Genomic DNA, 23,299 nt, shown 5'->3' on the forward strand with positions numbered 1-23,299 from the left:
GGGAGCTGCCTGTGTACCTTGAAGTATGCCATTTGAGGTGGTGAGGGTTGTGTTGTTATATGTGTTGTGGATCATTTAGACATTCGTTCCATCATTTGGCTAACCCTTATAACCTCATAAGTAAGAATAACATTATGGTTTTTTACACCATCAATGCATAAGGTGCTTTAAAGCATAAGAGTGGGGGTGGAGGGGAGACCATGCAGAAAAATAAGAACAGGTCCGTTCCTGAAAGAGCTTACAAACTGAACTTTAGTAGACTGGAGAGGTAGGAACATAAACACAATACTGGATGAGACTAAAGGTTCATCTACTGTGCTTTGCACAGTACTTAACAGGATGGCTTTGGAAAACCCACATGGAGGACAAAATCTGGAGGGCGACAAGGCAAGAAAGAGAGAGGTGAATAGGTCATATTCAAATATGTCTGCCCAAAATGATGGGGTGCACCCTGCCTCATCCCATCCCACTTCAGACATTGCTAAGCAGAAAGCCAAACACTTCATGGCAAAGGTGATTTTAGAACCAGTGGAATGACCCCCATTCAACTGCAGCAAACTTAGTGCTTCAAGATGTTGATGGACTGCAACTCCCCTGACCATTCGCCATTCTGGGACTGACTGGAGTTGTAGTCCAGCAATATCTAGATAGCATCACACTCGCTACCCCCAAGTTGCATGTTTGGGGCAGGAATTCCAGACATCACAGGCAGAAAGGAGAAAACTAACAGAGGTGTTTATGGAAGCACAAGATATTCAGGCACCAGCATTTTATAAACTTCTATGCTTCTGCAGGGGACACGGGTGGTGCTGTGGGTTAAACCACAGAGCCTAGGACTTGCTGATCAGAAGGTCGGCGGTTTGAATCCTTGCAACGGGGTGAGCTCCCGTTGCTCGGTCCCTGCTCCTGCCAACCTAGCAGTTCGAAAGCACGTCAAAGTGCAAGTAGATAAACAGGTACTGCTCTGGCGGGAAGGTAAATGGCGTTTCCGTGCGCTGCTCTGGTTCACCAGAAGCGGCTTAGTCATGCTGGCCACATGACCTGGAAGCTGTACGCCGGCTCCCTCGGCCAATAAAGCGAGATGAGCGCCGCAACCCCAGAGTCAGTCACGACTGGACCTAATGGTCAGGGGTCCCTTTACCTTTACCTTAACCTTTTATGCTTCTGCAGAATCAATTTTTACAAATAGACACTTGCAAGACACCGAAAGAGATTTTCAAAAACAGCAGAATATGATAAATTTTGATAGTGAAGAGCTGAGCAAAATTCAGAGGACAGCCGGCTCCTCCCCCCAATGAGATCCCATCCATGTCAAAATAGGTTCTAGTTGTTTTAATGATTGGTCTATTTGACCAACTAAGGAGGTGCTGATAGAATGTCAGCCACACTTGAAGAGACATTAGAAAGACAATTTGTTCACTGATTATTTCACCCAGCAGATATACATAGCTCAATAAAACATATATTAAAACTTTTCTTCCTTTTTAAATTAAATCTTTGCATGATACTTTTCTTTTTTCCTGATGTAGAAGCTGAATTCTAGAAATGCTTGTGTGCACAGCCATATGCGTAATCCTAATAAGTGCCATGTAATAGATTCCTTTTTCTGTTTCAATGCATCACCACAGATGCTAAGGGAAAATGTGGTCCTCCACCTCCTATTGAAAATGGAGACTTTCTGGGTACGGCAACTTCGGAATATATGCCAGGGGCATATGTACAGTATAAGTGCCAAGCTTTACACGAACTACGAGGAAATCAATATGTACAATGTGTCAATGGGCATTGGACAGATACACCAACATGCACAGGTACAGGAAATTTCTCTAAATCTTTGCTTTTTCTATTCTATTGAAGGATATTCAATAAATTCAAAAACTTGTGACCTAGTGGCACCAGTGTGGTGTCAGCAGTTGGCATTGTTCTATCTGTGTTTTTGCTTTTAGTTACCCTCCATCCCAGCTCCTCCCACAAACTACAGGTAGTTCTCTCATGAAGCAAAGTGAGCCACCCACCAAACTTTGGATGCCTTTACTGATAATAGGCAGCCATGTGGGTCTTTCCCTTTGCAAGATTTTCCTCTCAGACACTGACTTTCCACTTTCCTTGCAGCAGTGAATTCAAATTCCCCTCAGTGCCTCTTCCTGCAAACAGCTGCATCAACAAACTATTAGATGGGCCTTAAGGTTAATCACATCTATAATGAGCCTTCAAACTTCACGTTGTAATGTTTTGGACAAAAAACAATAGTTTAAGAAGAACATTAACAATAACCACTTGTGGAGACCATATTGTTCTTTACTCCAGATAAGGCAAAGGGACAGGAGATATCTTACGGTTGTTGCATCTTCTGACAAAATTTGGGCTGTCATTACAGGCAACCCTCACATCTTGTTCTGCTGTTACTGAATACCCTGATAGGCCACAATAAAACGTTCCTCCATGACTTGATCATGGATGAGGGGGCTGACCTGCTATCTTCCTCACCAGGAAGCCAATCCACCTGGGAGCCAGGGTTGAGTTGTTCCTGCTGTTGGGCCAGAGACACAAAACAGGGATCCTGTTGAGGTACTGTTCAATCTGATGTTCACCAGCCTCTCTGTTTAAGCTAGTGGAGATGATCTGGGGAGTTGTACTGGAGAATCCCCAAGCACTTCATAGAATCGTAGAGTTGAAAGGGACCCCAAGGGTCATCCAGTCTAAGCCCCTGCAATGCAGGAATCTCAGCATCCATGGCAGATGGCTATCCAACCTCTGCTTCAAAACCTCAAGGAAGCAGAGTCCACAACCTCCCGAGGGAGGTGGAACAGCTCTTACTGTCAGAAAGTTTTTTCTGGTGTTTAGTTAGAATCTCCCTCCTTTCTTGTAACTTGAAGCCATTGGTTTGAGCCAGAGCAGGAAAAAACTAGCTTGTTCCCTCTCCCATGTGACAGCCCTTGCAATATTTGTGCTTGGACACTTCATTTACATGCTGAGGCTGCATATTCTGGACTGAGTCAAGGACCTCATAGCTACCAGTGTGGTGTAGTGGTTAAGAGCCAGTGTGGTGTAGTGGTTAAGAGCGGTAGTCTCATAGTCTAGGGAACCGGGTTCACATCTCCGCTCCTCCACATGCAGCTGCTGGGTGACCTTGGGCTAGTCACACTTCTCTGAAATCTCTCAGCCCCACTCACCTCACAGAGTGTTTGCTGTGGGGGAGGAAGGGAAAGGAGAATGTTAACCGCTTTGAGACTCCTTCGGGTAGTGATAAAGCGGGATATCAAATCCAAACTCTTCTTCTTCTTCTATCATGACAACAGCCACATACTGCTATATAATATATAATAATATTGGTATCAGACCCCAATTCAGAAAGCACCCAATTAAATGTGGACTGCTACTGATGGTTTCTTCACATTGGCTGAATCTCAACTCAGAAAATCTAAAGCTTGTGACTCCCAATTGGTTTTAATGGGGAAAATATTCAAATTGCTATTTATTTATTTATTTATTCACTTGACAGAAGCTTTACTTATTTTTCCTCAGAGGAGACCCACTGATGGGACCACATTATCAATCTCAATTTATTTCAGTGGGTTTGACTTAGTATGACTAACTTTGGACACAATCCACAGGGTTGGTTTTCGTTTCTCGTTTTGGTCAAGTGAATTCCTCGTTGTCAAATTAATCTCTTAGATGACATGATTTGTGCCTTTCTACAGTTCCTTGTACAGCAACTGAAGAAGATATGAATCAAAACAATATACGGCTGAAGTGGACATCCACTCAGAAAATCTATTCCACATCTGGAGACGTGACAGAGTTTGCCTGCAAATGGGGCTTTCGGCCAGATCCATCCTCGCCTCCCTTCAGAGCCCAATGTAGAGAGGGCAATTTGGACTACCCAAGATGTATACCTGTAGGTACATTGCAGTTAAAGCATAATAACAGAAAAATCTATGATTTTTGTTTAGCTATAGAAAGCAATGTGCATTACAAAATAAATGTCTTTGAAATTTTCTTGGTCTACAGCAGATTTTCGATTCCCCCCCCCCCATCTATACCCGTTTTTCTCATCTCCTCCCAGAGTTACTCTTCTTTGTTGTTCATCATCTCTTATTCTCTCCTCTCACCTTCCCTTTCTTTCATTGTTTTCTCCTTTCTCTCTCAAAGTCCTAGACAGAATTAAAATGAGAAAAAAGTAGTTCTGCTGCCACAAGTAAAGCCCAAATTAAGCCATGACACAATCCACCTTTGGGTATGAAATGCCACAAGTGTGTTAGTGCTTCCTTACTCAGCCTTTAGAATAAATTCACCAGGACCATTTAAACTTCAGTGCTCCTAAGCATCAGAATCGTCACATTGTGGAGTAAGCATCTCTTGTTGCTCTTTCACTCTGAATGAATGGATTCATAATATTCCCCAGGATAGTTCCATAATTCACACACACAAACCCCCAAAAAATCTCAGCTGGTCTCATATATACAGCAGCAGTGTGGTGTAGTGGTTAAGAGCAGTAGACTCATAATCTGGTGAACCGGGTCTGCGTCTCTGCTCCTCCACATGCAGCTGCTGGGTGACCTTGGGCCAGTCACACTTCTCTGAAGTCTCTCAGCCCCACTCACCTCACAGAGTGTTTGTTGTGGGGGAGGAAGGGAAAGGAGAATGTTAGCTGCTTTGAGACTCCTTAAGGTAGTGATAAAGCAGGATATCAAATCCAAACTCTCCTCCTCCTCCTCCTTCTCCTCCTTCTTCTTCTTCTTCTTCTTCTTCTTTGCGGTGCAACACTGAGTCTGTATTAGCACCTGATTTCTGACTGGTTTTTCAAGTCCCCGCGACGGGATGAGCTCCTGTTGCTCGGTCCCTGCTCCTGCCAATATAGTAGTTTGAAAGCATGTCAAAGTGCAAGTAGATAAATAGGTAAATAGGCTCCAGGGGGAAGGTAAACGACCTTTCCATGCGCTGCTCTGGTTCGCCAGAAGTGGCTTAGTCATGCTGGCCACATGACCCGGAAAAACTGTCTACAGACAAACGCCAGCTCCCTCGGCCTATAGAACAAGATGAGCACTGCAACCCCAGAGTCATCCATGACTGGACTTAACTGTCAGGGGTCCTTTACTTTTTTTTTAATCTTGGGTCGAGTCCAACCCTTTAAATTAGTGTTAAAGTTTACCTATCAATATCAGAAATGTTTGCCTAACAAGGCATATTTTGCACATGTGGAATGCGATTTTTAATGCCATCACTCACAGAAAATGATGTTTGACCTTTTATTGTAACACAGATAATTTGGAAAGTAATAATGGCAGCAATGATTGTGCAATGGGGTTATCAGTGTCTGTTGAGTGACTCTAGACAAAAAAAAATTGAAACCATCTTATAATTATTACATAGTGTTACTTGCATATGGAACCAGTTTAATATAATAAATTAATCAAAGACTCTTAGTAGGTATCTACACAAAAGATAATTATGTATGTATGTAACCTTACATTTTCATTGCTTACTTTCTATTTAGCAGTGACAACAAAAGTAATTGGAAGAAGCATACAGAAGACATTTTTAACCAGCACCTGATCTTCAAAATTCATTGATGATTTATTTTTAATATTATCAAATCAAGCTACTTCTTCACAAACACCAATAGATTTTCCCATGGATTATATGCAGCTGCTCACAATGGATCATGGGCCTAAAATTGGAAGCCTACTTCCTTGAAGACACACTCGTAACATTTAAGGATTGATACAATGAGTATAGATGTAGGCCTGGTTCACTTACAATAATTTCTACTTTAAAGCATCTTGGAAAATGTTATAGGAAGGAAAGAAATACACCAGGAGACAATAACCCAAGAGTTTTATATAAACATTTCCAGCTCTGGACTTTTGAATTCTCAGTGAGTACTAGCAGCTGTAAATAATACACTAGTTGTGTAAAACTGCAGTGAATTTTTGTAAGCTTGTAGGGCTATCATGTTCATTAAAAAATAAAAATAAAAGCACTTGTTTAAAAAAAATTATGTCCTTTGTTAGTATATAATAAAAACAAATAGCATACAAATTATTGTTTTTTAATGTACTAGTAGCAAACTTACTATGGGAGGAAACCCCATTGAGTACATTGAAACTTACTTCTGGGTTAACGTTTATAGGATTGTAGTATTACAGAGGCGGATTTAGATCAGTGTGACTGGTTCTGCTGCACTGGGCACTGAGCCTGTGGCATCACAGGGCATCGCAACTATGACATGGTGAATTGAACAGAACAGAAGGGGGGGTTGCTGAATTTGGGCCCCACATAGGACACTGCTGAAATCTGAAAGACCACATTATGCCCCTGACTATTACTATTGCTTGTGAATATGCTCAGACAAGTGTATTGACCCTTTGGCATATTAACAGCCCCACAGATGAGATATGTGGCTGCATTGGTGGCTACTGGAATTTGGGAGTAAAGATCTGTTTCTTATGTCCTTAAATCCCAGTATTAACAAACCATGAAAGTATCTGTCAAATCAACCTTTCTAGTCCTGTTTCCACAGTAAGCAATCATATACCTCTGGTACGCCCAAAATGCAACAACATTATCTTGTGCATGTTCCCTAACTAGGGATAGATTTTGTTTCTTTTGCTTCTCTGTTTCCCAATCTTAAGTTCTCTTGCTCCCTTTATATATTTTGCTGTTTTATAAATGAATAATAAATAATAATGAAAATGAAAACAACAACCCAATAACCCCCCCAACCCCCCCCCCCATTTTAAAAGGGTATAGGACAGTGGTGGCTTTTGGAGACAGAGTGCCCAAACTGCAACCCAAAACCCACTAATTTATCGCAAAGTGCCAACACGGCAATTTAACATGACAAACCTAGACAGCATCTTAAAAAGCAGAGACATCAGCTTTGCAACAAAGGTCCATATAGTTAAAGCTATGGTTTTCCCAGTAGTGATGTTTGGAAGTGAAAGCTGGACCATAAAGAAGGCTGATCGCCGAAGAGTTGATGCTTTTGAATTATGGTGCTGGAGGAGACTCTTGAGAGTCCCATGGACTGCAAGAAGATCAAACCTTCCAGTCTGAAAGAAATCAGCCCTGGGTGCTCACTGGAAGGACGGATCCTGAAACTGAGGCTCCAATACTTTGGCCACCTCATGAGAAGTGAAGAGTCCCTGAAAATGACCCTGATGTTGGGAAAGATTGAAGGCACAAGGAGAAGGGGACGGCAGAGGATGAGATGGTTGGACAGTGTTCTCGAAGCTACCAGCATGAGTTTGACCAAACTGCGGGAGGCAGTGGAAGACAGGAGTGTCTGGCGTGCTCTGGTCCATGGGGTCATGAAGAGTCAGACACAACTAAACGACTAAAGAACAACAACACTCACATGCACTATAAATACTTCCTGTGGCACACGGAGCAGAAACAACACATAGTCTCAAGAATTGCAGGCAACAAACAATCACATGAACTACAGTCGCTGACTATCTGCTGCTCGCTGCAAAAAATCCCACCAATCGCTGGGTGGGGGGGAGGGCAGGAAAACACCTGCTTGGCGGCCGATAAACTGTCTCTAAGCTGCTGTGGGAGCCGCGCACTTGACAGATCGGTTTACGCACGAGGAAATGTGGAGGGAAGTGGCTGCCCAATTTGAAAACCCCAAACAACAGCACTGCTGGCACAATGACTCATGCCATAGGTTTGCCACCACTATTATAGGATATCAGTCCATGTCAACACCATTTCACATTCTTGAAAAAGAAAAAAATCTGTTCATGCTAAACAAACCATTTTGCGTCCAAAATTTGCCAGTGTATTTCAAGTCTCATTTTTCCTAATAGTGAACTAGGTGATCCCCTGCCTATCAGTTTGGCCGAGGAATGTTGATCACCCATAGACAGAAGAATGCCTACAGCTCATTTCATACATTCCAAAGCCACTTTTCACTCACACAAGTCACAAAGCATCTTACAAACAATAAATAACAATAACAGAATGCAACATCACAACATAAAACAAATAAAATAATTAACAAACCATCAGTAAAACAGTAAAACGATTAAAAACCATCAGTGAAACAATGCCCGCAGGTCACGGATTTCGCCAAAATCCCAAAAGTGTGTGATTCACTCAAAAATGATGCCAAAAAGCTGCAAATTGCCCCCTGCAAGGCTTTTTGGTGCAAACGCCGCGTTTCCAGGTAAGCTGAAAAATGAGCCCTCAGTGCCCAGAATGAGGGGTCACGGTCTTCACCAAAATACTGATATTTTCCCACAGGTTAAAGTACTGAGGGCTGATTTTTTTGGTATATAATAAAACATGCTTTTTGCATCACCAAACCATTCAGGGGAGCATTTGCAACAGTTTGGCACCATATTTCAGTTAATTTGATAATGTCAGATTTTTTAAATTGTGACCCCAGCGGGTTAGGGGTTTTTTAAAAAAAATGTTTTTCCGAATGTGAAAGTGTCGAGGGCATATTTCATGGCCTATGATAAAAAACCCTGCTGCTTCCACTGCCACACCTCTCAGGGGAGAATTTAAAACCGTTTGGCACCATTTTTGACTGAATGGGGTAACGTCAGGTTCTTGCTGAAATTGTTTGGGATTTAAAAAAAATAAATCCGCAGCGTAAGACATCGAGGCCTGATTTCTAAGCCTAGAATAAAAAACTTTCTCTTTCCCCCACCAAACCTTTCAGGGGAGCATTTTCAACAGTTTGGCACCATTTCTGAGTGAATTGGATGATGTCAGAATTTTAGTGCAATTCTGACCCCGCAGGTTAGGGATTTTTCCAAAAAAAGATTTTGTGCAGGTCAAGTAGTCGACGCTTGATTAATTAGCCTAGCATAAAAACCGTTCAGTTTCCCCCGCCAAACCTTTCAGGGGAGCAGTTTCAACAGTTTGGCACAATTTTTGAGTTATTTGGATGGCGTCAGTAATTTTGGTGAAATTCTGACCCCACGGGTTAAGGATTTTATCAAAAAAAGATTTTCAGCAGCATCCGGAGTTGAGGCCTGATTTTTTTTTTAAAAAAAAGATATTTATTAAGGTTTTTTGAAATATTACAGCAAAAATGAAAAGGAAAAGAGAAAAATACAAAATAAAAACAGTTAAAAACACACATATTTTCAGTTACTTATTTTCCTTTGGCTTGTTTCCCGAACCTCCTCGTACCTCCCTTTTTTGTGTTCCACTTCAATTTATTGGTTCAGCAAATCCTTACCATTAGATTTTAACCCATTTATAACCCTTTTTTTCATATTCTCTTAAAGCATTACAGCTAGAAACCGCTTAATTACTATCCAACATCATTCTATCATTCATTAATTTTACAATATTTCTGTAAATAGTCTTTAAATTTCTTCCAATCTTCTTCCACCGACTCTTCCCCCTGGTCTCGGATTCTGCCAGTCATTTCTGCCAATTCCATATAGTCCATCACCTTCATCTGCCATTCTTCCAAAGTGGGCTGATTTATTAACCTAGGATAAAAACCCTTCTGTTTTCACTGCCAAACCTTTCAGGGGAGCGTTTGCAACGGTTTGGCACAATTTTTGAGTGAATTGCATAAGGTCAGATTTTTTGTGAAATTCTGACGCCCGGGGTCACAATTTCATCAAAAATCTGAATTTCTCCAATTCACTCACAAATGGTGCCAAATGGTTGCAAATACTCCCCTGAAAGGTTAGGCGGCGGAAACAGAAGGCTTTTACTGACAGGACAAGAAATCAACCCTCCACAACTTAAGCTTCGGAAAAAGATTTTTTTGAAAAAATCCCTAAGCCCCGGAGTCACAATTTCAAAAAAAATCTGATGTTCTGCAATTCACTCAAAAATGGTGCCCAGCTGTTGCAAATGCTCCCGTGAAAGGTATTTCAGTGGAAACAGATTTGTTTTTATCATCGAGAAAAGAATTAGCCACGACGACTGAACTTGCGGGAAAACTTTTTTTTGAAAAAGTCCCTAAACCTAAGTGACAATTTCAGCAAAAATCTGACGTTCTGCAATTCACTCAAAAATGGCGCCCAGATGTTGCAAATGCTCCCCTGAAAGGTTTCTCGGTGGAAACAGAAGGGTTTTTATCATCCGAAAAAGAATTAGCCCTGTACAACTTACCCTGCAGAAAAAGATTTTTAAAAAATCCCTAAGCCCCGGGGTCACAATTTCAGCAGAAATCTGATGTTCTGCAATTCACTCAAAAATGTGGCCAAACTGTTGCAAATGCACCCCTGAAATGCTGCCCAGCTCTTGCAAATGCTCCCCTGAAAGGTTTTTCGGTGGAAAAAGAAAGGTTTTTATCATAGGAAAAAGAATTAGCCCTCAACGACTGAACTTGCGGAAAATTTCTTTTTTGAAAAATCCCTAAGCCGCTCTGTCACAATTTCATCAAAAATCTGAGGTTCTGCAATTCACTCAAAAATGGTGCCCGGCTGTTGCAAATGCTCCCCTGAGAGGTTTTCCGGTAGAAACAGAAGGGGTTTTATCATCGGAAAAAGAATTAGCCCTTGACGACTGAACTTGCAGAAAAACATTTATTTGAAAAAATCCCTAAGCCCTGGGGTCACAATTTCAGCAAAAATCTCACGTTCTGCAATTCACTCAAAAATGGTGCCAAACTGTTGCAAATGCTCCCCTGAAAGGTTTTTCGGTCGAAATAGAAGGGTTTTTATCACAGGACAAGAAATCAGCCCTCGACAACTTAACCGGCAGAAAAAGTTCTTTTAAAAAAGAATCCCTAAGCCCCGTGGTCACAATTTCAGCAAAAATGAGACATTCTGCAATTCACTCAAAAATGGGGCCCAGCTGTTGGAAATGCTACCCTGTAAGGTTTTTCAGTGGAAACAGAAGGGTTTTTATCATCGGAAAAAGAATTAGCCCTCGACGACTGAACTTGCGGGAAAACTTTTTTTTAAAAAGTCCCTATACCTAAGTGACAATTTCAGCAAAAATATGACATTCTGCAATTCACTCAAAAATGGCGCCCAGCTGTTGGAAATGCTACCCTGTAAGGTTTTTCAGTGGAAACAGAAGGGTTTTTATCATCGGAAAATGAATTAGCCCTCGACGACTGAACTTGCGGGAAAACTTTTTTTTGAAAATATCCCTAAGTCACAATTTCAGCAAAAATCTGACGTTCCTCAATTCACTCAAAAATGGTGCCCAGCTGTTCCAAATGCTCCGCCGAAAGGTTTTTCGGTAGAAACAGATTTGTTTCTATCATCGGAAAAAGAATTAGCCCTCGACAACTGCACTTGCGGAAAAACTTTTTTTTGAAAAAATCCCTAAACCACGCGGTCACAATTTCAGCAAAAATCTCACGTTCTGCAATTCACTCAAAAATGGTGCCCAGCTGTTGCGAATGCTCCCCTAAAAGGTTTTTCGGTGGAATCAGAAGGCTTTTTATCACAAGACAAGAAATCAGCCCTCCACAACTTAACCGGCAGAAAAAGTTGTTTTTGAAAAAATCCCTAAGCCGCGCGGTCACAATTTCAGCAAAAATCTGACGTTCTGCAATTCACTCCAAAATAGTGCCAAATTGATGCAAATGCTACCGTGAGAGGTTTTTCGGTGGAAACAGAAGGGATTTTATCATCGGAAAAAGAATCAGCCCTCAACGACTGAACTTGCGGGAAACCTTTTTTTTTTTTTTTTTAATCCCTAAGCTGCACGGTCACAATTTCAGCAGAAATCTGACATTCTGCAATTCACTCAAAAATGGTGCCAAACTGTTGCAAATGATCCCCTGAGAGGTTTTTCGGTGGAAACAGAAAGGTTTTTATAATAGGAAAAAGAATTAGCCCTCAACGGCTGAACTTGCGGAAAATTTCTTTTTTGAAAAATCCCTAAGCTGCTCTGTCACAATTTCAGCAAACATCTGACGTTTGGCAATTCACTCAAAAATGGTGCCAAACTGTTGCAAATGCTCCCCTGAAATGTTTTCGGGTAGAAACAGAAGGGGTTTTATCACAGGACAAGAAATCAGCCCTTGACAACTTAACCAGCAGAAAAAGTTTTTTTTGAAAAAATCCCTAAGCCCCGGGGTCACAATTTCATCAAAAATCAGATGTTCTGCAATTCATTCAAAAATGGGGCCCATCTGTAAGAAATGCTACCCTGAAAGGTTTTTCGGTGAAAACAGAAGGATTTTTATGATCGGAAAAAGAATTAGCCCTCTACGTCTGAACTTTTGAAAAAATCCCGAAGCCACGCAGCCACAATTTCAGCAGAAATCTGACGTTCTGCAATTCACTGAAAAATGGTGCCAAACTGTTGCAAATGCACCCCTGAGACGTTTGGCAGTAGAAACAGAAGGCATTTTCTCACAAGACAAGAAATCAGCCCTCCACAACTTAACCTTAAAAAAAAGATTTTTTTGAAAAAATCCCTAAGACGCGCGGTCACAATTTCAGCAAAAATCTGACGTTCTGCAATTCACTCCAAAATAGTGCCAAACTGTTGCAAATACTCCCCTGAGAGGTTTTTCGGTGGAAACAGAAGGGTATTTATAATCGGGGGGGAAATTTACCCTCAACGCCTGAACTTGCGGGGAAAGTTGTTTTTTAAAAAAATTCCTAAGCCCCGGGGTCACAATTTCATCAAAAATCTGATTTTCGGCAATTCACTCAAAAATGGTGCCAAACAGTTGCAAATGCTCCCCTTAGAGTTTTGGCAGTCAAGACAGAAAGGTTTTTATCACAGGAAAAGAAATCAGCCCTCAACAACCTCACCGGCAGAAAAAGATGTTTTTGAAAAAATCCCTAAGCCCCGGGGTCACAATTTCAGCAAAAATCTGACTTTCGGCAATTCACTCAAAAATGGTGCCAAACTGTTGCAAATGCTCCCTTGAGAGGTTTTTCGGTGGAAACAGAAGAGTTTTTGTCATCGGAAAAAGAATTTGCCCTGTACAACTTACCCTGCAGAAAAAGTTTTTTTAAAAAAAGCGCTAAGCCCCGGGGTCACAATTTCAGCAGAAATCTGACATTCTGCAATTCACTCAAAAATGGTGCCAAACTGTTGCAAATGCTCCCCTGAGAGGTTTTTCGGTGGAAACAGAAAGGTTTTTATAATAGGAAAAAGAATTAGCCCTCAACGGCTGAACTTGCGGAAAATTTCTTTTTTGAAAAATCCCTAAGCCCCGGGGTCACAATTTCAGCAGAAATCTGACGTTCTGCGATTCATTCAAAAAGGGTGCCAAACTGTTGCAAATGCTCCCCTGAAAGGTTTGGCGGTCGAAACAGAAAGGTTTTTATCACAGGAAAAGAAATCAGCCCTCAACAACTTAACCGGCAGAAAAAGATTTTTTTCAAAAAACCCCTCATGCTCAGGGTCATAATTTCATAAAAAATCTGACTTTTGGCAATTCACTCAAAAATGGTGCCAAACGGTTGCAAATGCTCCCATGAAAGGTTTGGTGGTTGAAACAGAAGGCTTTTTATCACAGGAAAAGAAATCAGTCCTCAACAACTTCACCGGCAGAAAATGATTTTTTGGAAAAAAAAACCTAAGCCCCGGGGTCACAATTTCATAGAAAATCTGACATTCTCCAATTCACTCAAAAATGGTGACAAGCGGTTGAAAATGCTCCCCTGAAAGGTTTGGCAGTCGAAACAGATGTCTTTTTATCACAAGAAAAGAAATCAGCCCTCGACAACTTCACCAGCAGAAAAGGTTTTTTTTTTTGAAAAAAACCCCTAAGCCCCGGGGTCACAATTTCATAGAAAATCTGACGTTCTCCAATTCACTCAAAATTGGTACCAAACGGTTGCAAATGCTCCCCTGAAAGGTTTGACAGTCGAAAGAGAATTCTTTTTATCACAGGAGAGGAAATCAGTCCTCAACCACTTCACCAACAGAAAATAATTTTTTTGAAAAAATCCCTAAGCCCTGGGGTCACAATTTCATAAAAAATCTGACTTTTGGCAATACACTCATAAATGGTGCCAAACGGTTGCAAATGCTCCCCTGATAGGTTTGGCAGTCGAAACAGAAAGCTTTTTATCACAGGAAAAGAAATCAGCCCTCGACAACTTAACCGGCAGAAAAAGATTTTTTGGAAAAAATCCCTAAGCCCCGGGGTCACAATTTCAGCAAAAATCTGAATTTTGGCAATTCACTCAAAAATGGTGCCAAACGGTTGCAAATGCTCCCATGAAAGGTTTGGTGGTCGAAACAGAAGGCTTTTTATCACAGGAAAAGAAATCAGCCCTCGACATCTTCACCGGCAGAAAAAGATTTTTTTGAAAAGACCCCTAAGCCCCGGGGTCACAATTTCATCAAAAATCTGACGTTCTCCAATTCACTCAAAAATGGTGCCAAACAGTTGCAAATGCTCCCTTGAGAGTTTTGGCTGTCGAGACAGAAAGGTTTTTATCACAGGAAAAGAAATCAGCCCTCGACAACCTCACCGGCAGAAAAAGATTTTTTTGAAAAAATCCCTAAGCCCCAGGGTCACAATTTCATAAAAGATCTGACTTTCGGCAATTCTCTCAAAAATGGGGCCAAATGGTTGCAAATGCTCCCATGAAAGGTTTGGCGGTCGAAACAGAAGGCTTTTTATCACAGGAAAAGAAATCAGCCCTTGACAGCTTCACCGGCAGAAAATGATTTTTTTCAAAAAAAACCTCAGGCTCAGGGTCACAATTTCATCAAAAATCTGACTTTCGGCAATTCATTCCAAAATGGTGCCAAACGGTTGCAAATGCTCCCATGAAATGTTTGGTGGTCGAAACAGAAAGCTTTTTATCACAGGAAAAGAAATCAGCCCTCGACAACTTAACCGGCAGAAAAAGAATTTTTTGAAAAAATCCCTAAGGCCTGGTGTCACAATTTCATCAAAAATCTGACTTTCGACAATTCACTCAAAAATGGTGCCAAACGGTTGCAAATGCTCCCCTAAGAGTTTTGGTGGTCGAAACAGAAGGCATTTTATCACAGGACAAGAAATCAGCCCTCGACAACTTCACCAGCAGAAAAAATATTTTTTTGAAAAAAATCCCTAAGCCCCGGGGTCACAATTTCATAAAAAATCTGACTTTCGGCAATTCACTCAAAAATGGTACCAAACAGTTGCAAATGCACCCCTGAAATGTTTGGCAGTCAAAACAGAAGGCTATTTATCACAAGACAGGTAATCAGCCCTCGACAACTTCACCGGCCTAAAATGTTTTTTTTAAAAAAAATCAATAAGCCCCAGGGTCACAATTTCATAAAAAATCTGACTTTTGGCAATACACTCAAAAATGGTGCCAAACGGTTGCAAATGCTCCCCTGATAGGTTTGGCAGTCGAAACAGAAAGCTTTTTATCACAGGAAAAGAAATCAGCCCTCGACAACTTAACCGGCAGAAAAAGATTTTTTGGAAAAAATCCCTAAGCCCCGGGGTCACAATTTCATAAAAAATCTGACTTTTGGCAATTCACTCAAAAATGGTGCCAAACGGTTGCAAATGCTCCCCTGAAAGGTTTGGCAATCGAATCAGAAAGCTTTTTATCACAGGACAGGAAATCAGCCCTCGACATCTTAACCGGCAGAAAAAGATTTTTTTGAAAAAACCCCTAAGCCCCGGGGTGACAATTCCAGCAAAAATCTGACTTTTGGCAATTCACTCAAAAATGGTGCCAAACGGTTGCAAATGCTCCCATGAAAGGTTTGGTGGTCGAAACAGAAGGCTTTTTATCACAGGAAAAGAAATCAGCCCTCGACATCTTCACCGGCAGAAAAAGATTTTTTTGAAAAGACCCCTAAGCCCCAGGGTCACAATTTCATCAAAAATCTGACTTTCGGCAATTCACTCAAAAATGGTGCCAAACAGTTGCAAATGCTCCCTTGAGAGTTTTGGCTGTCGAGACAGAAAGGTTTTTATCACAGGAAAAGAAATCAGCCCTCGACAACCTCACCGGCAGAAAAAGATTTTTTTGAAAAAATCCCTAAGCCCCGGGGTCACAATTTCATAAAAAATCTGACTTTCGGCAATTCACTCAAAAATGGTGCCAAACGGTTGCAAATGCTCCCATGAAAGGTTTGGCGGTCGAAAGAGAAGGCTTTTTATCACAGGAAAAGAAATCAGCCCTTGACAGCTTCACCGGCAGAAAATGATTTTTTTCAAAAAAAACCCTCAGGCTCAGGGTCACAATTTCATAAAAAATCTGACTTTCGGCAATTCACTCAAAAATTGTACCAAATGGTTGCAAATGCTCCCCTGAGATGTTTGGCGGTCGAAACAGAAGGCTTTTTATCACAGGACAGGAAATCAACCCTCAACAACTTAACAGGCAGAAAATGATTTATTAGAAAAAATCCCTAAGCCCCGGGGTCACAATTTCATCAAAAATCTGACGTTCTCCAATTAATTCAAAAAAGGTACCAAACGGTTGCAAATGCTCCCCTGAAAGGTTTAGTGTTAGAATCACAATGCTTTTTATCACAGGAGAGGAAATCAGCCCTCGACAACTTCACCGGCAGAAAAATATTTTTTTGAAAAAATCCCTAAGCCCTGCCCGGGGTCACAATTTCATAAAAAATCTGACTTCTGGCAGTTCACTCGAAAATCATACCAAACGGTTGCAAATGCTCCCCTGAGAGGTTTGGTGGTCGAAACAGAAGGCTTTTTATCACAGGACAAGAAATCAGCCCTCGATAACTTCACCGGCAGAAAATGATTTTTTTCAAAAAAAACCCTCTGGCTCAGGTTCACAATTTCATAAAAAATCTGACTTTAGGCAATTCACTGAAAAATGGTGCCAAACGGTGGCAAATGCTCCCCTGAGAGTTTTGGCGGTCAAAAGAGGAGGCTTTTTATCACAGGACAAGAAATCAGCCCTCGACAACTTCACTGGCAGAAAATGATTTTTTTGAAAAAATCCCTAAGCCCCGGGGTCACAATTTCAACAAAAATTTGACTTTCGGCAATTCATTCAGAAATGGTGCAAAACGGTTGCAAATGCTCCCCTGAGAGGTTTGGCGGTCGAAACAGAAGGCTTTTTATCACAGGACAGGAAATCAGCCCTTGACAACTTCACCGGCAGAAAATGATTTTTTTCAAAAAATCCCTAAGCCCCGGGATCACAATTTCATCAAAAATCTGACGTTCTCCAATTCACTCAAAAATGGTACCAAACGGTTGCAAATGCTCCCCTGATAGGTTTGGTGGTCGAAACACAATGCTTTTTATCACAGGAGAAGAAATCAGCCCTCGACAACTTCACCGGCAGAAAATGATGTTTTTGAAAAAATCCCTAAGCCCTGCCCCAGGTAACAATTTCATAAAAAATCTGACTTCTGGCGATTCACTCGAAAATGGTACCAAAAGGTTGCAAATGCTCCCCTGAGAGGTTTGGTGGTCGAAACAGAAGACTTTTTATCACAGGACAGGAAATCAGCCCTTGACAACTTCACCGGCAGAAAAAGATTTTTTTGAAATAATCCCTAAGCCCTGGGGTCACAATTTCCTAAAAAATCTAATTTCCGGTAATTCACTCAAAAATGGTACCAAACGGTTGCAAATGCTCCACTGAAAGGTTTGGTGGTCGAAACACAAGGCTTTTTATCACAGGACAGGAAATCAGCCCTTGACAACTTCACCGGCAGAAAAAGATTTTTTTCTAAAAATCCATAAGTCACAATTTATGGGGTCACAATTTCATCAAAAATCTGACTTTCGGCAATTCACTCAAAAATGGTGCCAAACGGTTGCAAATGCTCCCCTGAGAGGTTTGGCAGTCGAAACAGAAGTCTTTTTACAACAGGACAGGAAATCAGCCCTCGACAACTTCACCGGCAGAAAAAGAATTTTTTTAAAAATCCGTAAGCCCCGGAGTCACAATTTCATAAAAAATCTGACTTTCGGCAATTCATACAAAAATGGTGCCAAACGGTTGCAAATGCTCCCCTAAGAGGTTTGGCGGTCGAAACAGAAGGCTTTTTATCACAGGAAAAGAAATCAGCCCTCGACAACTTAACTGGCATAAAAAGATTTTTTTGAAAAAATCCCTAACCCCTGGGGTCACAATTTCCTCAAAAATCTGACTTTTGAGAATTCTCTCAAAAATGGTGCCAAACCGTTACAAATGCTCCCCCGACTGGTTTGGCGGTCGAAACAGAAAACTTTTTATCGCAGGACAGGAAATCAGCCCTCGACAACTTCACCGGCAGAAAAATAATTTTTTGAAAAAATCCCTAAGGCCCGGGGTCACAATTTCCTAAAAAATCTGACTTTCGGCAATTCACTCAAAAATGGTCCCAAACGGTTGCAAATGCTCCCCTAAGAGGTTTGGCGGTCGAAACAGAAGGCTTTTTATCACAGGAAAAGAAATCAGCCCTCGACAACTGAACCGGCATAAAAAGATTTTTTTGAAAAAATCCGTAAGCCCCGGGGTCAAAATTTCATAAAAAATCTGACTTTCGGCAATTCACTCAAAAATGGTGCCAAACGGTTGCAAATGCTCCCCTGAGAGGTTTGGCAGTCGAAACAGAAGTCTTTTTGCAACAAGACAGGAAATCAGCCCTCGACAACTTCACCGGCAGAAAAAGATTTTTTTTGAACAAATCCCTAAGCCCTGGGGTCACAATTTCCTAAAAAATCTGACTTCTGGCAATTCACTCAAAAATGGTACCAAAAGGTTGCAAATGCTCCCCTGAGAGGTTTGGCGGTCGAAACACAAGACTTTTTATCACAGGACAGGAAATCAGCCCTCGACAAATTCACCGGCAGAAAAAGATGTTTTTGAAAAAATCGCTAAGCTCCGGGGTCACAATTTCCTAAAAAATCTGACTTCCAGCAATTCACTCAAAAAATGGTGCCAAACGGTTGCAATTCCTCCCCTGAAAGGTTTGGTGGTCGAAACACAAGGCTTTTTATAACAGGAAAAAACATTAGCCCTCAAGAACTTAACCAGCAGAAAAAGAATTTTTTGAAAAAATCCGTAAGGCCTGGTGTCACAATGACATCAAAAATGTGACGTTCTCCAATTCACTCAAAAATGGTACCAAACGGTTGCAAATGTTCCCCTGAAAGGTTGGGCGGTCGAAAAAGATGTCTTTTTATCACAGGACAGGAAATCAGCCCTCGACAACTTAACCGGCAGAAAAAGATGTTTTGAAAAAATCCCTAAGCCCCGGGGTCACAATTTCCTAAAAAGTCTGACTTTTGGCAATTCACTCAAAATTGGTGCCAAACGGTTGCAAATGCTCCCCTGAGAGCTTTGGGGGTCGAAACAGAAAGCTTTTTATCACAGGAAAAGAAATCAGCCCTCGACAACTTCACCAGCAGAAAAAGATTTTTTTGAAAAAATCCCTAAGCCCCGGTGTCACAATTTCCTAAAAAATCTGACTTCTGGCAATTCACTCAAAAATGGTACCAGATGGTTGCAAATGCTCCCCTGTGAGGTTTGGCGGTCGAAACAGAAGACTTTTTATCACAGGACAAGAAATGAGCCCTCGACAACTTCCCCAGTAGAAAAAGAATTTTTTGAAAAAATCCCTAAGCCCCGGGGTCACAATTTCCTAAAAAATCTGACTTTCGGCAATTCACTCAAAAATGGTACCAAACGGTTTCAAATGCTCCCCTCAAATGTTTGGCGGTTGAAACAGAAGGCTTTCTATCACAGGACAGGAAGTCATCCCTCGACAACTTAACCGGCAGAATTTTTTTTTTGAAAAAATCCCTAAGCCCCGGGGTCACAATTTCAAGAAAAATCTGACGTTCTCCAATTCACTCAAAAATGGTGCCAAACGGTTGCAAATGCTCCCCTCAGAGGTTTGGCGGTCGAAACAGAAGGCTTTTTATCACAGGACAAGAAATCAGCCCTCAACAACTTAACCGGCAGAAAAAGTTTCTTTTGAAAAAATCTCTAAGTCCTGGGGTCACAATTTCCTAAAAAATCTGACTTTCGGCAATTCACTCAAAAATGGTGCCAAACGGTTGCAAATACTCCCCTGAGAGCTTTGGCGGTCGAAACAGAAGGCTTTTTATCACAGGAAAAGAAATCAGCCCTCAACAACTTATCCGGCAGAAAAGGAATTTTTTGAAAAAATCCCTAAGCCCCGGGGTCACAATTTCCTAAAAAATCTGACTTCGGCAATTCACTCAAAAATGGTACCAAACGGTTGCAAATGCTCCCCTCAAATGTTTGGCGGTTGAAACAGAAGGCTTTCTATCACAGGACAGGAAGTCATCCCTCGACAACTTAAACGGCAGAAAAAGATTTTTTTGAAAAAATCCCTAAACTCCGGGGTCACAATTACATCAAAAATCTGACGTTCTCCAATTCACTCAAAAATGGTACCAATCGGTTGCAAATGCTCCCCTGAGAGGTTTGGCGCTCGAAACAGAAGTCTTTTTATCACAGGACAGGAAATCAGCCCTCGACAACTTCACCAGTAGAAAAAGAATTTTTTGAAAAAATCCCTAAGCCCCGGGGTCACAATTTCCTAAAAAATCTGACTTCCGGCAATTCACTCAAAAATGGGGCCAAACGGTTGCAAATGCTCCCCTGAGAGGTTTGGCGGTCGAAACAGAAGGCGTTTTATCACAGGACAGGAAATCAGCCCTCGACAAATTCACCGGCAGAAAAAGATGTTTTTGAAAAAATCCCTAAGCCCCGGGGTCACAATTTCATCAAAAATATTACTTTCGGCAATTCACTCAAAAATGGTGCCAAATGGTTTCAAATGCTCCCCTCAAATGTTTGGCGGTTGAAACAGAAGGCTTTCTATCACAGGACAGGAAGTCATCCCTCGACAACTTAACCGGCAGAATTTTTTTTTTAAAAAAATCCCTAAGCCCCGGGGTCACAATTTCAAGAAAAATCTGACGTTCTCCAATTCACTCAAAAATGGTACCAAACGGTTGCAAATGCTCCCCTGAGAGCTTTGGCGGTCGAAACAGAAGGCTTTTTATCACAGGAAAAGAAATCAGCCCTCAACAATTTCAGCAGCAGAAACAGAATTTTTAGAAAAAATCCCTAAGCCCCGGGGTCACAATTTCAGCAAAAATATTACTTTCGACAATTCACTCAAAAATGGTGCCAAACGGTTGCAAATGCTCCCCTGAGAGCTTTGGCGGTCGAAACAGAAGGCTTTTTATCACAGGAAAAGAAATCAGCCCTCAACAACTTATCCGGCAGAAAAGGAATTTTTTGAAAAAATCCCTAAGCCCCGGGGTCACAATTTCATCAAAAATCAGACTTCGGCAATTCACTCAAAAATGGTACCAAACGGTTGCAAATGCTCCCCTGAGGGGTTTGGTGGTCGAAACAGAAGGCTTTTTATCACAGGAAAGGAAATCAACCCTCGACAAATTCACCGACAGAAAAAGAATTTTTTTAAAAAATCCCTAAGCCCCGGGGTCACAATTTCCTAAAAAATCTGACTTCCGGCACTTTACTCAAAAATGGGGCCAAACGGTTGCAAATGCTCCCCTGAGAGGTTTGGCGCTCGAAACAGAAGTCTTTTTATCACAGGACAGGAAATCAGCCCTCGACAACTTCACCAGTAGAAAAAGAATTTTTTGAAAAAATCCCTAAGCCCCGGGGTCACAATTTCCTAAAAAATCTGACTTCCGGCAATTCACTCAAAAATGGGGCCAAACGGTTGCAAATGCTCCCCTGAGAGGTTTGGCGGTCGAAACAGAAGGCGTTTTATCACAGGACAGGAAATCAGCCCTCGACAAATTCACCGGCAGAAAAAGATGTTTTTGAAAAAATCCCTAAGCCCCGGGGTCACAATTTCATCAAAAATATTACTTTCGGCAATTCACTCAAAAATGGTGCCAAATGGTTTCAAATGCTCCCCTCAAATGTTTGGCGGTTGAAACAGAAGGCTTTCTATCACAGGACAGGAAGTCATCCCTCGACAACTTAACCGGCAGAATTTTTTTTAAAAAAAAATCCCTAAGCCCCGGGGTCACAATTTCAAGAAAAATCTGACGTTCTCCAATTCACTCAAAAATGGTACCAAACGGTTGCAAATGCTCCCCTGAGAGCTTTGGCGGTCGAAACAGAAGGCTTTTTATCACAGGAAAAGAAATCAGCCCTCAACAATTTCAGCAGCAGAAACAGAATTTTTAGAAAAAATCCCTAAGCCCCGGGGTCACAATTTCAGCAAAAATATTACTTTCGACAATTCACTCAAAAATGGTGCCAAACGGTTGCAAATGCTCCCCTGAGAGCTTTGGCGGTCGAAACAGAAGGCTTTTTATCACAGGAAAAGAAATCAGCCCTCAACAACTTATCCGGCAGAAAAGGAATTTTTTGAAAAAATCCCTAAGCCCCGGGGTCACAATTTCATCAAAAATCAGACTTCGGCAATTCACTCAAAAATGGTACCAAACGGTTGCAAATGCTCCCCTGAGGGGTTTGGTGGTCGAAACAGAAGGCTTTTTATCACAGGAAAGGAAATCAACCCTCGACAAATTCACCGACAGAAAAAGAATTTTTTTAAAAAATCCCTAAGCCCCGGGGTCACAATTTCCTAAAAAATCTGACTTCCGGCACTTTACTCAAAAATGGGGCCAAACGGTTGCAAATGCTCCCCTGAGAGGTTTGGCGGTCGAAACAGAAGGCGCTTTATCACAGGACAGGAAATCAGCCCTCGACAACTTCACCGGTAGAAAAAGATGTTTTTGTAAAAATCCCTAAGCCCCGGGGTCACAATTTCATCAAAAATATTACTTTCGGCAATTCACTCAAAAATGGTGCCAAACGGTTGCAAATGCTCCCCTCAGAGGTTTGGCGGTCGAAACAGAAGGCTTTTTATCACAGGACAAGAAATCAGCCCTCAACAACTTAACCGGCAGAAAAAGTTTCTTTTGAAAAAATCTCTAAGTCCCGGGGTCACAATTTCCTAAAAAATCTGACTTTCGGCAATTCACTCAAAAATGGTGCCAAACGGTTGCAAATGCTCCCCTGAAAGGTTTGGCGGTCGAAACAGAAGGCTTTTTATCACAGGACAGGAAATCAGCACTCGACAACTTCACCGGGAGAAAAGTTTTTTTTCAAAAAATCCGTAAGCCCCGGGGTCACAATTTTTTTGAAATTGAAATTTTTTTTGAAATTGAATTTTTTTTCGAAATTTTATGAAATTGTGACCCCTGGGCTTAGGGATTTTTTCAAAAAAATCTTTTACTGCCGGTGATGTTCCCCTGAAAGTTTTGGCGGTCGAAACAGAAGACTTTTTATCGCTGACGGAAACCAACCATCATCAAAATGGTGCGCAGCATAAAAACACACAGAGACACACCAGTATTTTCTGGATGGAGGGCAGCTCATTCGAACTTCTCTCCTGTCCGGTATTTTTTATTATCCTTTGTCTCCCTGCCTGCATGGCC

The 23,299-nt window shown here is 41.5% G+C and overlaps 2 protein-coding genes across 6 annotated transcripts in view; both read left to right on the forward strand.

Moving 5' to 3' along the window:
• The window catches only part of CFH (complement factor H), a 54,694-nt gene extending 48,696 nt beyond the window's left edge, over positions 1–5,998 (forward strand). For 3 of the 5 annotated variants that reach the window (XM_081012045.1, XM_081012043.1, XM_081012044.1), the window contains 2 exons: positions 1,629–1,811; positions 3,702–4,183. In XM_081012045.1, coding sequence (XP_080868171.1) covers positions 1,629–1,811; positions 3,702–4,168 — 650 coding nt within the window. In that variant the 3' untranslated portion in view covers positions 4,169–4,183. Of the gene's footprint in view, positions 1–1,628; positions 1,812–3,701; positions 4,184–5,497 lie in introns of those variants that run through there. The other 2 variants (XM_081012046.1, XM_081012047.1) reach the window with 2 other exon arrangements.
• The window catches only part of LOC308480537 (sterol O-acyltransferase 1-like), a 308,289-nt gene that overhangs the window by 215,339 nt on the left and 69,651 nt on the right, over positions 1–23,299 (forward strand). The gene's annotated exons all lie outside the window — the stretch shown is intronic.

This window comes from Podarcis pityusensis, assembly GCF_964106645.2.
Source record: "Podarcis pityusensis genome assembly, chromosome: 6".
Lineage (NCBI taxonomy): Eukaryota > Metazoa > Chordata > Lepidosauria > Squamata > Lacertidae > Podarcis > Podarcis pityusensis.